The sequence below is a fragment of the Pelecanus crispus genome, chromosome 2 (genome assembly GCF_030463565.1).
Source record: "Pelecanus crispus isolate bPelCri1 chromosome 2, bPelCri1.pri, whole genome shotgun sequence".
In the NCBI taxonomy this organism is placed as follows: Eukaryota; Metazoa; Chordata; class Aves; order Pelecaniformes; family Pelecanidae; genus Pelecanus; species Pelecanus crispus.
Genome location: NC_134644.1, coordinates 174,281,859 through 174,293,594, shown reverse-complemented (window position 1 = coordinate 174,293,594; position 11,736 = coordinate 174,281,859). Strand labels below are relative to the sequence as shown.

General features: G+C 55.7%; 1 protein-coding gene across 1 annotated transcript; it reads left to right on the top strand.

Annotated features, from left to right (window-relative positions):
• Positions 1-470: 470 nt before the first annotated feature.
• Positions 471-1,337, top strand: MAFA (MAF bZIP transcription factor A). Its single transcript, XM_075705807.1, has one exon. The coding sequence runs from the start codon at positions 471-473 to the stop codon at positions 1,335-1,337; it is 867 nt and encodes a 288-aa protein (XP_075561922.1).
• The last annotated feature ends 10,399 nt before the right edge of the window (positions 1,338-11,736 follow it).

Sequence of the window (11,736 nt, the reverse complement as noted above, 5' to 3'; positions counted from 1 at the left end):
GGTGCCCGGCTGCATCCCGGCTTCAGAGCCCCGGCGGAGGGTCCCGGAGCCCCGGCTGCAGACCCCCGGAGCCCGGCTGAACCCTGCAGCGGTACCCGGCTGCAGAGCCCCGGCGGAGGGTCCCGGAGCCCCGGCGGAGGGTCCCGGAGCCCCGGCTGAACCCTGCAGCGGTGCCCGGCTGCAGCCCGGAGCGGAGCGTCCTGGAGCCCGGCTAAATCCCGTAGCGGTGCCCGGTTGAACCCCGCAGCAAGGGCCCGTCGGAGAGTCCCGGAACGGGGCTGAACCCCGCAGCGAAGCCCCGCCGGAGGCTCCCGGAGCCCGGCCGCTCCCGGGAGCGGAGCCCCGTCGGGGCAGCCGGTTGCAGAAGCCCGGAGCCCGGGCGGAGGAAGCTCCCGGAGCCCTCGGGACCCCAAATCCTCGGTGAACGGCGGTGCCCGGGGGCTCCCCCCCCGGTTCCTCCATGGACTGAGATGGCCTCGGAGCTGGCCATGAGCGCGGAGCTGCCCACCAGCCCCCTCGCCATCGAATACGTGAACGATTTCGACCTGATGAAGTTCGAGGTGAAGAAGGAACCGGCGGAGGCGGAGCGGCTGTGCCACCGTCTGCCCGCCGGTTCCCTCTCCTCCACCCCGCTCAGCACGCCCTGCTCCTCCGTGCCTTCCTCGCCCAGTTTCTGCGCTCCCAGTCCCGGTGGGCAACCGGCCCCGGGGCCCCCGACTACCAGCGCCGCTTCCCTGGGCTCCAAACCGCAGCTGGAGGAGCTGTATTGGATGTCGGGTTACCAGCATCACCTCAACCCCGAAGCTCTCAACCTGACGCCGGAGGACGCGGTGGAGGCGTTGATCGGTGCTCCTCACCATCATCATCATCACCATCAAGCTTACGAGCCTTTCCGACCTCAGCCCTTCGGCGGCGAGGAGCTCCCACCGGCCGCCCATCACCATCCCGGCCATCACCACCATCATCATCACCACCTGCGTTTGGAGGACCGCTTCTCCGACGATCAGTTGGTGAGTATGTCGGTGCGGGAGCTGAACCGGCAGCTGAGGGGCTTCAGCAAGGAGGAGGTGATCCGCCTCAAGCAGAAGAGGAGGACCTTGAAGAACCGGGGCTACGCTCAATCCTGCCGTTACAAGCGGGTCCAGCAACGACACATCCTGGAGAACGAGAAATGCCAACTCCAGAGCCAGGTGGAGCAGCTCAAGCAGGAGGTGACCCGCTTGGCCAAGGAAAGGGATCTGTACAAAGAAAAATACGAGAAGTTAGCCGGCCGGGGCTTCCCAAGGGAGCCCTCCCCATCCGCTGCCCCCAAACCCACCGCTGACTTCTTCATGTGAGCCCCGGGGTGTGTGTGTGTGTGATTTTTTTTTTTTTTGGGGGGGGGGGTCCCCCCTTTTTTTCTCCCCCCCCCTCCATGTGGGGCGAGCAACCCCTCTGCTTGTATCCAAAAAAAAAAAAAAAATTATGATGATTATTATTATTATTATTTTCCTACCCCATTGAAATTTTGGGGAGGGGGAAGTTGAACCCCTCCACACACCCCCACCCCACCCATCAGAGGGGTGGGTTGGGGGGGGACACGGTGGACCCGTGCATGCGGGACGTGTGCGGCGCGCCTCCCCGCCCCCCCGGGAGCATCAGCGCCATCCAGGTGGCTTTTCCCACCCCCCCACCCCTCCATCCTTCGTGATTTTTTTTTTTTTTTTCCCCCCAAAAAAAAAATTTGAATTTTTCCAGGGGTCTCCACGGATCAGCCGGGGGGGGCCCCGGCAGCGCTGCGCCCTGCCTGGCCGGCAAACCTGAGCCACATTTAACTTATTCACCCTTGTAAATATGTAGAAATGAGTTAGTTTTTCTGCCTTTTTTTTTTGTTGTTTTTCCTTTTTTTTTTTTTTCCTTGAGCCTATATTTTGCTTGGTGATTTACGAAAAACAAAAGAACAAAAACAAAAAAAACCCCAAAATCCTTTAGAAAAGAAAAAAAAAATACACGAGTCTTAAAAGTTTGTATGTAATAGCATGCAAATAATATCCGAGTTAATTTAACGATGTTGGGAAGAAGCCGAATGCACTATATACAGGAATCAATTGGGTTAAATAATACTGTTTTATAGAGATTTAAAATTATCTATGCTCTTAAAAATAGTGTTTTGGGGGGGGGGGTGGAGGGGAGAGGTAACAATTTTAGGGTGACCTGAAAGGCAATATAGTAATATATGGACTGCAAACGGTTGGCTGCTATCTCACTATGCACCAGATTTATTTATTAACCCTCGGGAAATGGAATATTATTTTAACCTCGATGTCGAAAGAAGGAAAGAAAATGCACATTATTTCTTGCGCAAGAGAAAAAAAAAAGTAAAAAAAAAGAATAATAACTCGTGCAATTGTGCTTGGAGCGAAAGCGGGGCCGATCCTGCGCAGAGGAGCGGGGTTTGTTTGGGTTGTTTTTTTTTTTAAATACAAGTTGCTTATTTAAAAAAGAAAAAGCATAAAAAAAAAAATTTGATCTTGGGGAAAACACAAGATTCTTGCGGACAAAGCGAGCTTGGGAGCCTGGTGCATTTTAGGTACTGATCGTGCGAAGCGTTTTTAACGACCTGTTGTTTCGATTTGTGACGGTTTTAACGATGTTGCATCAAGATAAAAACTTATATTCAACTAGAGCCTGGGTCGGGTTTTTCTCTCAACTTGGGGGCGGGGGGTCCCAGCAACATCGCCTTTTCGTTTGGGGTTTGCTGCTGCTTCCCTTGGAGTCCCGGTATTGATGCGAAGCCCTCGGCGAGCTCCCGCTGGGCGAGGGGGTCGCAGAAATTCGGCATTGGCCATCACTTGCGAGCCAGGGACCACCATCGGCTCTGCCCCGCTGAACTCTGGCTTTTCACTTTTCCTGCCTTTTTTTGTGTGTGTGGGTTTGGTTTTTTTTTTTTTTCCCCAGCTGGGTACTGTGGGTTTTTTTCCCCAAGGCGCCCTGGAGACCTTCGTCCCCGCGGCCGCCGAAAATTCACCTTTGCCCCAACCCGGATCCAGTTTGGTCCCAGCTTGTCGGACACCGTCCCGATGAGCTGCTAGCTTGATTTTTAAACAGTAATAAATAATTTTTCTTTCCCCTTTTGGCTTCTCCCTTTTGAGTTTTTAATTAAGGGAGGCGGTGGTGGGGCGGGGGGAAAAACCCCAAACCAAACGCGCACCTTCCCTATAGAAAAACTTTAGGGTTGGTATTTTTACAACTGTTTGGGGTTTTTTTCGGGACTGTTTGCACTGACGTGCGTCCCCGGCAGCTCTGCTCCGCGCCGCTGGGAAGCCTGAGCGAGGTTGCCCCGCTCGCAGCTTTCCCTGGCCGGGCTGGGCTCAGCGGGACAACTTGCAACAGCCCTGGGTCCAACGTATTTCTTAGCATTTTATATACATATTTTTTTTTTAATTTTTTTTTTCCCTCCTATATTTTTGCACAGGCTCAACTGCAGCCAGTCCCCCGGCGGGAGCTGCCCCGGCACGCTGGCTGCAGCATGTTTCCTCCTGCCGCCCTCCATAAATCACCGCCGCGCTGATGCAACCCCCTTGGGACCGGGTGTCCCCGGGCTTTGCGGGGTGCGTGTGGCCCCAGGACCCTCTGATCCTGCCTCCCCTGCACCCCCAAACCTCATCCCCCTGTTTTCTTCAGCTGCTTCAGGCTTGTTGGTGTCTTATTTTGTGTCCGGAAGGGGTTTTTGTACAGCCTGAGCTCGGCGTGATATCCAGCTCAGTTTTTTGGGATGGGAGCTGGGATGCGTGGCGGGACCCTTGCCCCGTGCTTGATGCACCAGGGCTGGGCAGAAAGGGGGGGGAATTTGGGGGGAGCTCACCCCCTCTTCCTATTTTGATTTAGAGCTGGGGAACTTTGCAAACCTGGCTCTAAATAAAAATAAGCCGGCCCGCTGCCTGCGCAGCTTCTTGCAGGACATCGCCTCCTCTCCCTGTTTTGAGGTTTTTTTTTTTGGGGGGGGGCGAATTGCAGCTCCCCGGTGGGTTACTCCCCAACTTTTCCTCCCAACATCCCCCTCCTCAGCACTTTTTTTTTTTTTTTTTTTTCCTAAGGAGAGTGTTTCCAGCTGCCTCCTCTGTGACTAAATAAGGAGAGTTTGGGGAGGAGAAGAAGGGGTTTGGGGCCAGCGCCTTCCCCAAACCATCCCGGGGACCTCGGTCCCCCCCATCTATTTCTTCGCCCCTGGATCTTGCCGTGGTCCATGCTCCCCGTGGGCACGTCCCCTGTGTCCCTGCGGGCCGGTGCCCCCTTTCCCGGGCACGCTGGGCTTGGCTGAGGGTGTGGAGCTGGCTTTGGGGCTGTGCGGGGTTTTGGGGGAGCGCTTCCCCGTGGGGTCTCGCCCCGGGGTCCCGCGGGATGCTCTGCGATGCCCGTGGGGCGGCTGCGGTCGCCTCCTGCCCCGTGACGCCTTTCCCCACCGCCTCGGCAGAGCGAAGGCAGCGCTTTGGGGCTGAGGGCGCCTGAGTTTTTTCCCCCTTGCCTTGGTGCCCAGCACCACATGGCCCCTCCGTCCCCCCTCCTCTTTGATTTATATTTCTTTTTACTTCGTGGCGCAGCAAGCTGGGGAAGATACAGCCCCGGTCTCGCCACGTTGCTGCCCCGGAGCAGATTATTTTGGTGAGCGCCGTGTTACCCCTTCATCCCCAACCCTTCTAGGGCAGCTTTGGGCAGGGGAGAAGGAATGTGACCCCCAACTCCTTGCATCGCTGTGATTTTTTTTTTTTTTTTTCCCCCCTGTTCCCCCATAATTTAATTTTTTCTCCAGCACCTCCTGGAAATCCCCCAAGCAGGGGAATAGCCGGAGCAGGGCACAGAGCACTACTGCCACCCATTAATGGTGGTCCTCCATGGGGGACCCCATCCCATGGTGGCTCCCTGGGGAGGTTTGGGGGCAGAGTCGCACCCTTCTGCCCCATTGCAATGTTGGGGTGCAGTTGGGGACCCCTCAACGATCCCCATAACCCTGACTTGCTCCGGGCTGCTCAGGTTCCCGGCACTGCCTCGGGGTGGCTGTCCCGGATCCAACCGTACACCCCGTTTGGTGAAGAAATAATAAAAATGAAAGCGGTTTATGCCCAAATGGGGTTGGTTTATGATTTGTCTCCTTGTTGGGGGCCCCCCACCCTGCACTGTGGGCTGGGGTGGGGGTGTCTGAGTGGTCCCTGCTTGGTTTTGCAGCGTCTTTTGGGGTGGGCTGCAAAACGTTGACCTTTGCTGCGGGACCCTGGGTTTGCGCAGCGTCACGGGGCGGTGGGTGCGTGATGGGAGCGTGTTGGTGCACGTTTTGGGCTGGGGGGTGTGTGTGTGTGTGCGCGTGTGTGTTGCGGGATGGGGTGGCACGTCGGTGCGTGTCACCCGTGCCGCAGGGCTGCGGATGTTTGCGGGGTGCCACGTATGTGTGTTGCAGGAGTGTGCGTGGAGTTTTGGGGCACGCTGAGCTCTTTAAAGCTTTTTTTTTCCCCATTTCTCCTGATCTCTGAGGCAGGGCTGGAGCCCCCTTCCCCACGCCGTTGCTGCTTTTTGGGGTCTGCAGGGGGTCGCAGGAGCTCGGGATGCTGCAAAGTCCCTTCTGCGAGGATCTGCAGCTCCTGCACCCCAGCTCCAGCCGGACCCTGCGGCCTCGGGGTGTGTGGGGGGGGTGACAGGGTGCACCAAGGGGTGGCTGGCTCTTGGGGTGGGAACACAGGGACAAGCCCCGGGGGTTGGTACGTGGTCCCCTCCATGCCACCCTCCTGCAGAGCTTTTAAAATCTATTTTCAAGCTTTACTCGCACCTTGGCACGCACTTGAAGGCACCGCGGGCATCGCTGGGCTGGGAAACAGCCGAAACTCCTCCAGCCGTCCCCGCTGATGGGTTTTACGCCCTTTTCCCACCAGGCAGAAGGGCGATTTTGGGGGTTGCTCGGTCGCAAATGCAACAGCACCCTGAGGCACCTCACCCAAGCACACACACGGGTGCCCAGCAGGGGTTACGACCCCCAGCAAAGCCACCCACCGGTGCCGTTCGCTCCGTGTTGTTCCCCGAGTAGCGATTAGCCGGATCGTTGCAGGTAACCGGGTTTCTGCAAACAGGCAGAAAACCGCAACAGGCCGATCAATGCGGCATCGCCAGAGTACCCCCTCGCTCCTTCCTCCTTAATTATTGATGCTAATACCCGGCAGGTTTGCCACCGCGCTGCTGCGGCGTGTTCCGCGCAATGTCCCGACATCTTGGTAACATGATAACTCCAACCCTGGGATATTAAATCATGGTTAGGAAGCGGGGTGGGCCGCCGGGCACGCACAAATTCGGGGGCTGCGTGCACCGGAAAAGCGCAAATTAATTACATTCCTGGCAAAATAAATCCCCCCAACAAAACGAAACCCTTTGCAGCGCCGGCTCTGAGAGGCTGCCCCTGGGGCTGACCCGCTGCGAGCCATGCCTGGGCTCAGTTTGGAGCTGATGTTTTTTTGGCTCGAGCCGATCTTTATATTCCGGCTCGGCTAAAGTTTGCCTTTTGCACGCTCCCTCCCTCCCGTGCTCCGGGCCTGGCTGCCTCCTCGATGTTCCCGTGTCCCCGGAAGCCAAACGCTGCCCTGCTCACCATAGATAAATACATAAATATATAAATACAAATGTATACATATATCATCTTGGCAAAACAGAGCTCATTTGCTTCTGCCAGCTCATGGGCTCGCTCGCTTTGGCGCTTGCACGGCTCGTCCCTGCGGCTGGGATTTATTCCCAGCGAAGTGCAGAGCCCTCTGCCTTCCTCCAGCCAGCGCATCCCCGTTGCTCCGATATCGCCCCAAACCTCGGCAGGAGGTGCAGTCCTTCCCGACAGCCGGCACCCGGGAAACCCCCCACATACTATGAAGAGGACCACAGCTGGGTTTTGATCCCAGATTCCTTGTTTTTTGGTGGGTTTGCATCACCCAGGGATGCTGCTGCTGCTGCTGTGGGAAGTGGGATACGGGATGTGGGATATGGGGTGCAGGATGCAAGGCTACAGGACATTGGATGTGGGATGCAGGCTATGGGATGTGGGATGCAGGATGTGGGATTTGGGGTGCAGGATGCAAGGATACAGGACACTGGATGTGGGATGCAGGATATGGGATGCAGGACATGAGATACAGGGTGCAGGAGATGGGATGCAAGAGGTGGGATATAGGGTGCAGGAGGTGGGATGCAGGATGCAAGGCTACAGGGCATTGGATGTGGGATGCAGGACATAGGGTGCAGGATATGGGGTGTAGCAGGTGGGATATGGGATACAGGAGGTGGAATGTAGGCTGCAAGGCTACAAGACACTGGATGTGGGATGCAGGATACAGGATGCAGGAGGTGGGATGCAGGATGCAAGGCTACAGGACACTGGATGTGGGATGCAGGATACAAGATGAAGGACATGGGATACAGGGTGCAGGAGGTGAGGTATAGGGTACAGGAGGTGGGATGCAAGTGGTGGGATATAGGGTGCAGGAGGTGGGATGCAGGATGCAAGGCTACAGGGCATTGGATGTGGGATGCAGGACATAGGGTGCAGGATATGGGGTGTAGCAGGCGGGATATGGGATACAGGAGGTGGAATGTAGGCTGCAAGGCTACAAGACACTGGATGTGGGATGCAGGATACAGGATGCAGGAGGTGGGGTGCAGGATGCAAGGCTACAGGACGTTGAATGTGGGATGCAGGTAGTGGGATGCAGGAGGTGGGATGCAAGTGGTGGGATATAGGGTGCATGAGGTGGGATGCAGAATGCAAGGCTACAGGACACTGGATGTGGGACGCAGGAGGTGGGATGCAGGATATAAGATGAAGGACATAGGATGCAGGGTGCAGGAGGTGAGGTATAGGGTACAGGAGGTGGGATGCAAGTGGTGGGATATAGGGTGCAGGAGGTGGGATGCAGGATGCAAGGCTACAGGACATTGGATGTGGGATGCAGGATATGGAATGTGGGATGCAGGAGGTGGGTTGCAGGGTGCAAGGCTACAGGACACTGGATGTGGGATGCAGGTAGTGGGATGCAGGATATGAGATGCAGGATGTGGGATACAGGGTGCAGGAGGTGAGCTATAGGGTACAGGAGGTGGGGTGCAAGTGGTGGGATATAGGGTGCAGGAGGTGGGATGTAGGATGCAAGGCTACAGAACACTGGATGTAGGATGCATGATATAGGATGCAGGATATGGGGTGTAGCAGGTGGGATATGGGATACAGGAGGTGGAATGTAGGCTGCAAGGCTACAAGACACTGGATGCGGGATGCAGGATACAGGATGCAGGAGGTGGGATGCAGGATGCAAGGCTACAGGACATTGGATGTGGGATGCAGGATATGGAATGTGGGATGCAGGAGGTGGGTTGCAGGGTGCAAGGCTACAGGACACTGGATGTGGGATGCAGGTAGTGGGATGCAGGATATGAGATGCAGGATGTGGGATACAGGGTGCAGGAGGTGAGCTATAGGGTACAGGAGGTGGGGTGCAAGTGGTGGGATATAGGGTGCAGGAGGTGGGATGTAGGATGCAAGGCTACAGAACACTGGATGTAGGATGCATGATATAGGATGCAGGATATGGGGTGTAGCAGGTGGGATATGGGATACAGGAGGTGGAATGTAGGCTGCAAGGCTACAAGACACTGGATGCGGGATGCAGGATACAGGATGCAGGAGGTGGGATGCAGGATGCAAGGCTACAGGACGTTGGATGTGGGATACAGGAGGTGGGATGCAGGATGCAAGGCTACAGGGCATTGGATGTGGGATGCAGGATATGGGTGTAGGATGCAGGAGGTGGGGTGCAGGAGGTGGGATATGGGATACAGGAGGTGGAATGTAGGATGCAAGGCTACAAGACACTGGATGTGGGATGCAGGATACAGGATGCAGGAGGTGGGATGCAGGATGCAAGGCTACAGGGCATTGGATGTGGGATGCAGGATATGGGTGTAGGATGCAGGAGGTGGGGTGCAGGAGGTGGGATATGGGATACAGGAGGTGGAATGTAGGATGCAAGGCTACAAGACACTGGATGTGGGATGCAGGATACAGGATGCAGGAGGTGGGGTGCAGGATGCAAGGCTACAGGATGTTGGATGTGGGATGCAGGAGGTGGGGTGCAGGATGCAAGGCTACAGGACGATGGATGTGGGATGCAGGTAGTGGGATACAGCCTGTGGGATGTTAGATGCAGCATGTGGGATGCAGGGTGTGGGCTGCAGGATGCAGGATATGGCATGCAGGATCAGGGATGTGACAAATAGGATGTAGGATGGGGCGTGCAGGATATGGGGTGTAGGAAGTGGGATATGGGATGCTCCCCTGCGGCTGTGTGAGCAGTGCCATGGCACCGCGTGTTGGCTGCCGCTGTGCCGGGAGGAAGGGGAAGCGCTGGATCACGCATGAGGAGCAAGAAGGAGCCTGGCACTGCCCAGCCCTCCCATCCCCACCAGGGCAAGCTCCAGTGAGGATGCAACACCGACAATTCCCTGCAATGCCAACTCACTCCAGGCACGGTTGATAACAATTTATTGGGTGCCATCACGCATCCCGACCCATCGCGCCATGCAGGTGCATGCACTGATATCCATGTGTGCATATCCATGCAGGTGGGGGGATGCAGGAGGTGAGATGTGGGATGCAGGATGCAGATCCATGTGTGTGCATAGGGAAACCAGCTGCATTGAAAAGTGGGGGGAAAAAATGCAACGACAGCGTCAGTCCTCAGGTGTGGTGGCGATCGGGTGCCATCAGCCGTGGCCATTTGCTGGCCCAGCTGCCCACGCAGTGCAGCTCTCCTTGGTGTCATCATCCCCAACGCCCAGGCAACCCCCATGCTGGCCCCACACCTCCTCATCCCTGCCTGCCAAGCTCCCCAATTAAGTCATCAGCTTGGTGCCTAATTACCCACCCGGTAAAATCCAAAGGCTCCTTGGGTTTTCTTTTCCCTCCTTCCTCCTGTTCTGCAGATGAGAGCGTGGGGAGGAAGCGGGGGGAGGCAGGTAGAGCATCCCCCCCACCCCAACACCAAGTTATTTATTCATGTAACAGGCCGAGGCTGGAGCGCAGCTCAGCGCAGCCCTGGCAGCTGTCTGCTCCCTGGGAGCGCGAGCTGTAATTTGCACAAGCAAAAATAAACTAATTGTTATTTTCAATTTACATAAAGGGAAAGGAAGAGAGGTGTGTGCGGGGGGAGGCGGCTGGGAGGGCGAAGGGGAGCCTCGAGCCGCCCACCTTTCCCAGGTGACGTGCACCGTGGGACCAGCTCTTCCCCAGCTCCCGTGGGTCTCATCCTGCCTGCCTGGGGCATGACGCTGGTAGGCGGAGGGGTCCATAGCTACGGAGATGGGGATCTGCGCCATCATCTTCCTCGCCGTGGGGACATGGCAGCTGGCCCACTTCCAGCTGTGAGGTGCGAAGCCCACCTCAGTGCAGGCAAAACCCAAAGGGAGAGGACAACTGCTTTCATCAGCCAGCTAAGGAAAGATTGCCAGTGTCAGGCCACTTTTGGGGGCTGAGGTAGGTTTATTTGGGGTTTTTGCTTTGGCCATGGCATGTGTGGATCAAAAAGCAGGGCCTGGTCAACACTAACCACAAGAGATGAAACTGGAGCTGAGTGGACACCCCGCGTGTTCACTGTCCCTCTTACTTTTTAGTGCAGGTCCTTTGCTTTATGAGGGTTCTTTTGGGGGCTTTTTCATGCCCAAACACCTTTCACCCCACAAGTTTATTGCTCCCACTTCTGTTTAATTTGCTGGTCTCTTGTTTGAACACCAACAGTGAGTCTCTAGCCCTTCTTCTTACTGCTCAACCGATGGGGTGGCTGGAGAGGCCATCTTGAAGGTCTTCCTGTAGGAAGACCTTAGACCTTTGAGGCTTTCAACCATTTTCTCAAGCGAGAGCTGTGGAAGAGCACCTGGTGGGGACGTGTTTGCCGGATCTGGGCTTGTGATGGAGGTGAGTGTGACACTAAATAACAGAGGGGGCTGTGAGCACTCCCCTCTCATCAAATTGGGGCAGCCCAAGGACTCCTCGGGCCAGGGAGGAAGAAGAGGAGGAAGAGGAGCACTTCTATGGTCTGATGCATTGGGAGGGGAGGGATTGGAGATACTGGGGCTCACCGTCTCCAGCAGCATCCCCACCATGCGGCCCGGGAGACCCCTGCCATGCCAGCACATCCTGGGAGCCTTTGTCATAATGTTTCGAACGAGACGTCGCGGGCATTTAATTTAGATTTACGCCGACAGGATCTGTCCGTTAATTAAATATCAATTGATTGTTCGGAGAACACTTCCTTGGGTTTATCGCATTTCTCAGAGACAAATCAAATTGCCATGTCATTAACTTGCAGCTATACAATCCATACATAATTACTGTCTTATTAATACCTTCGAGTTACGAGGAAGTTTTAGGCAATTAATATTTGCGGGATAGTTTGTATCAAGTTAATTCCATCAGGGTTATGTTAATAATGCGGACATCTAATAAGCTGGATAATTAACGTCTTTCTCGTTAGCGTCTTCTCAGATGCCAGTTAAATGTCAGGCCAGCCTTTGTGGCCAGGCTGTGTTTAATTAAACATGTTATTACAGAGGGACTCGTGTCTGTTACATGTGAATAGAGCCAGGTCAGAGCAGCGCACGGCTCCTGCCCTGCCTGGGCTGTGGATGCAAAATGTGTTTGGGGATGGTTTGGAAAAGGGATCTGGGGGCTGTTCACAAGCC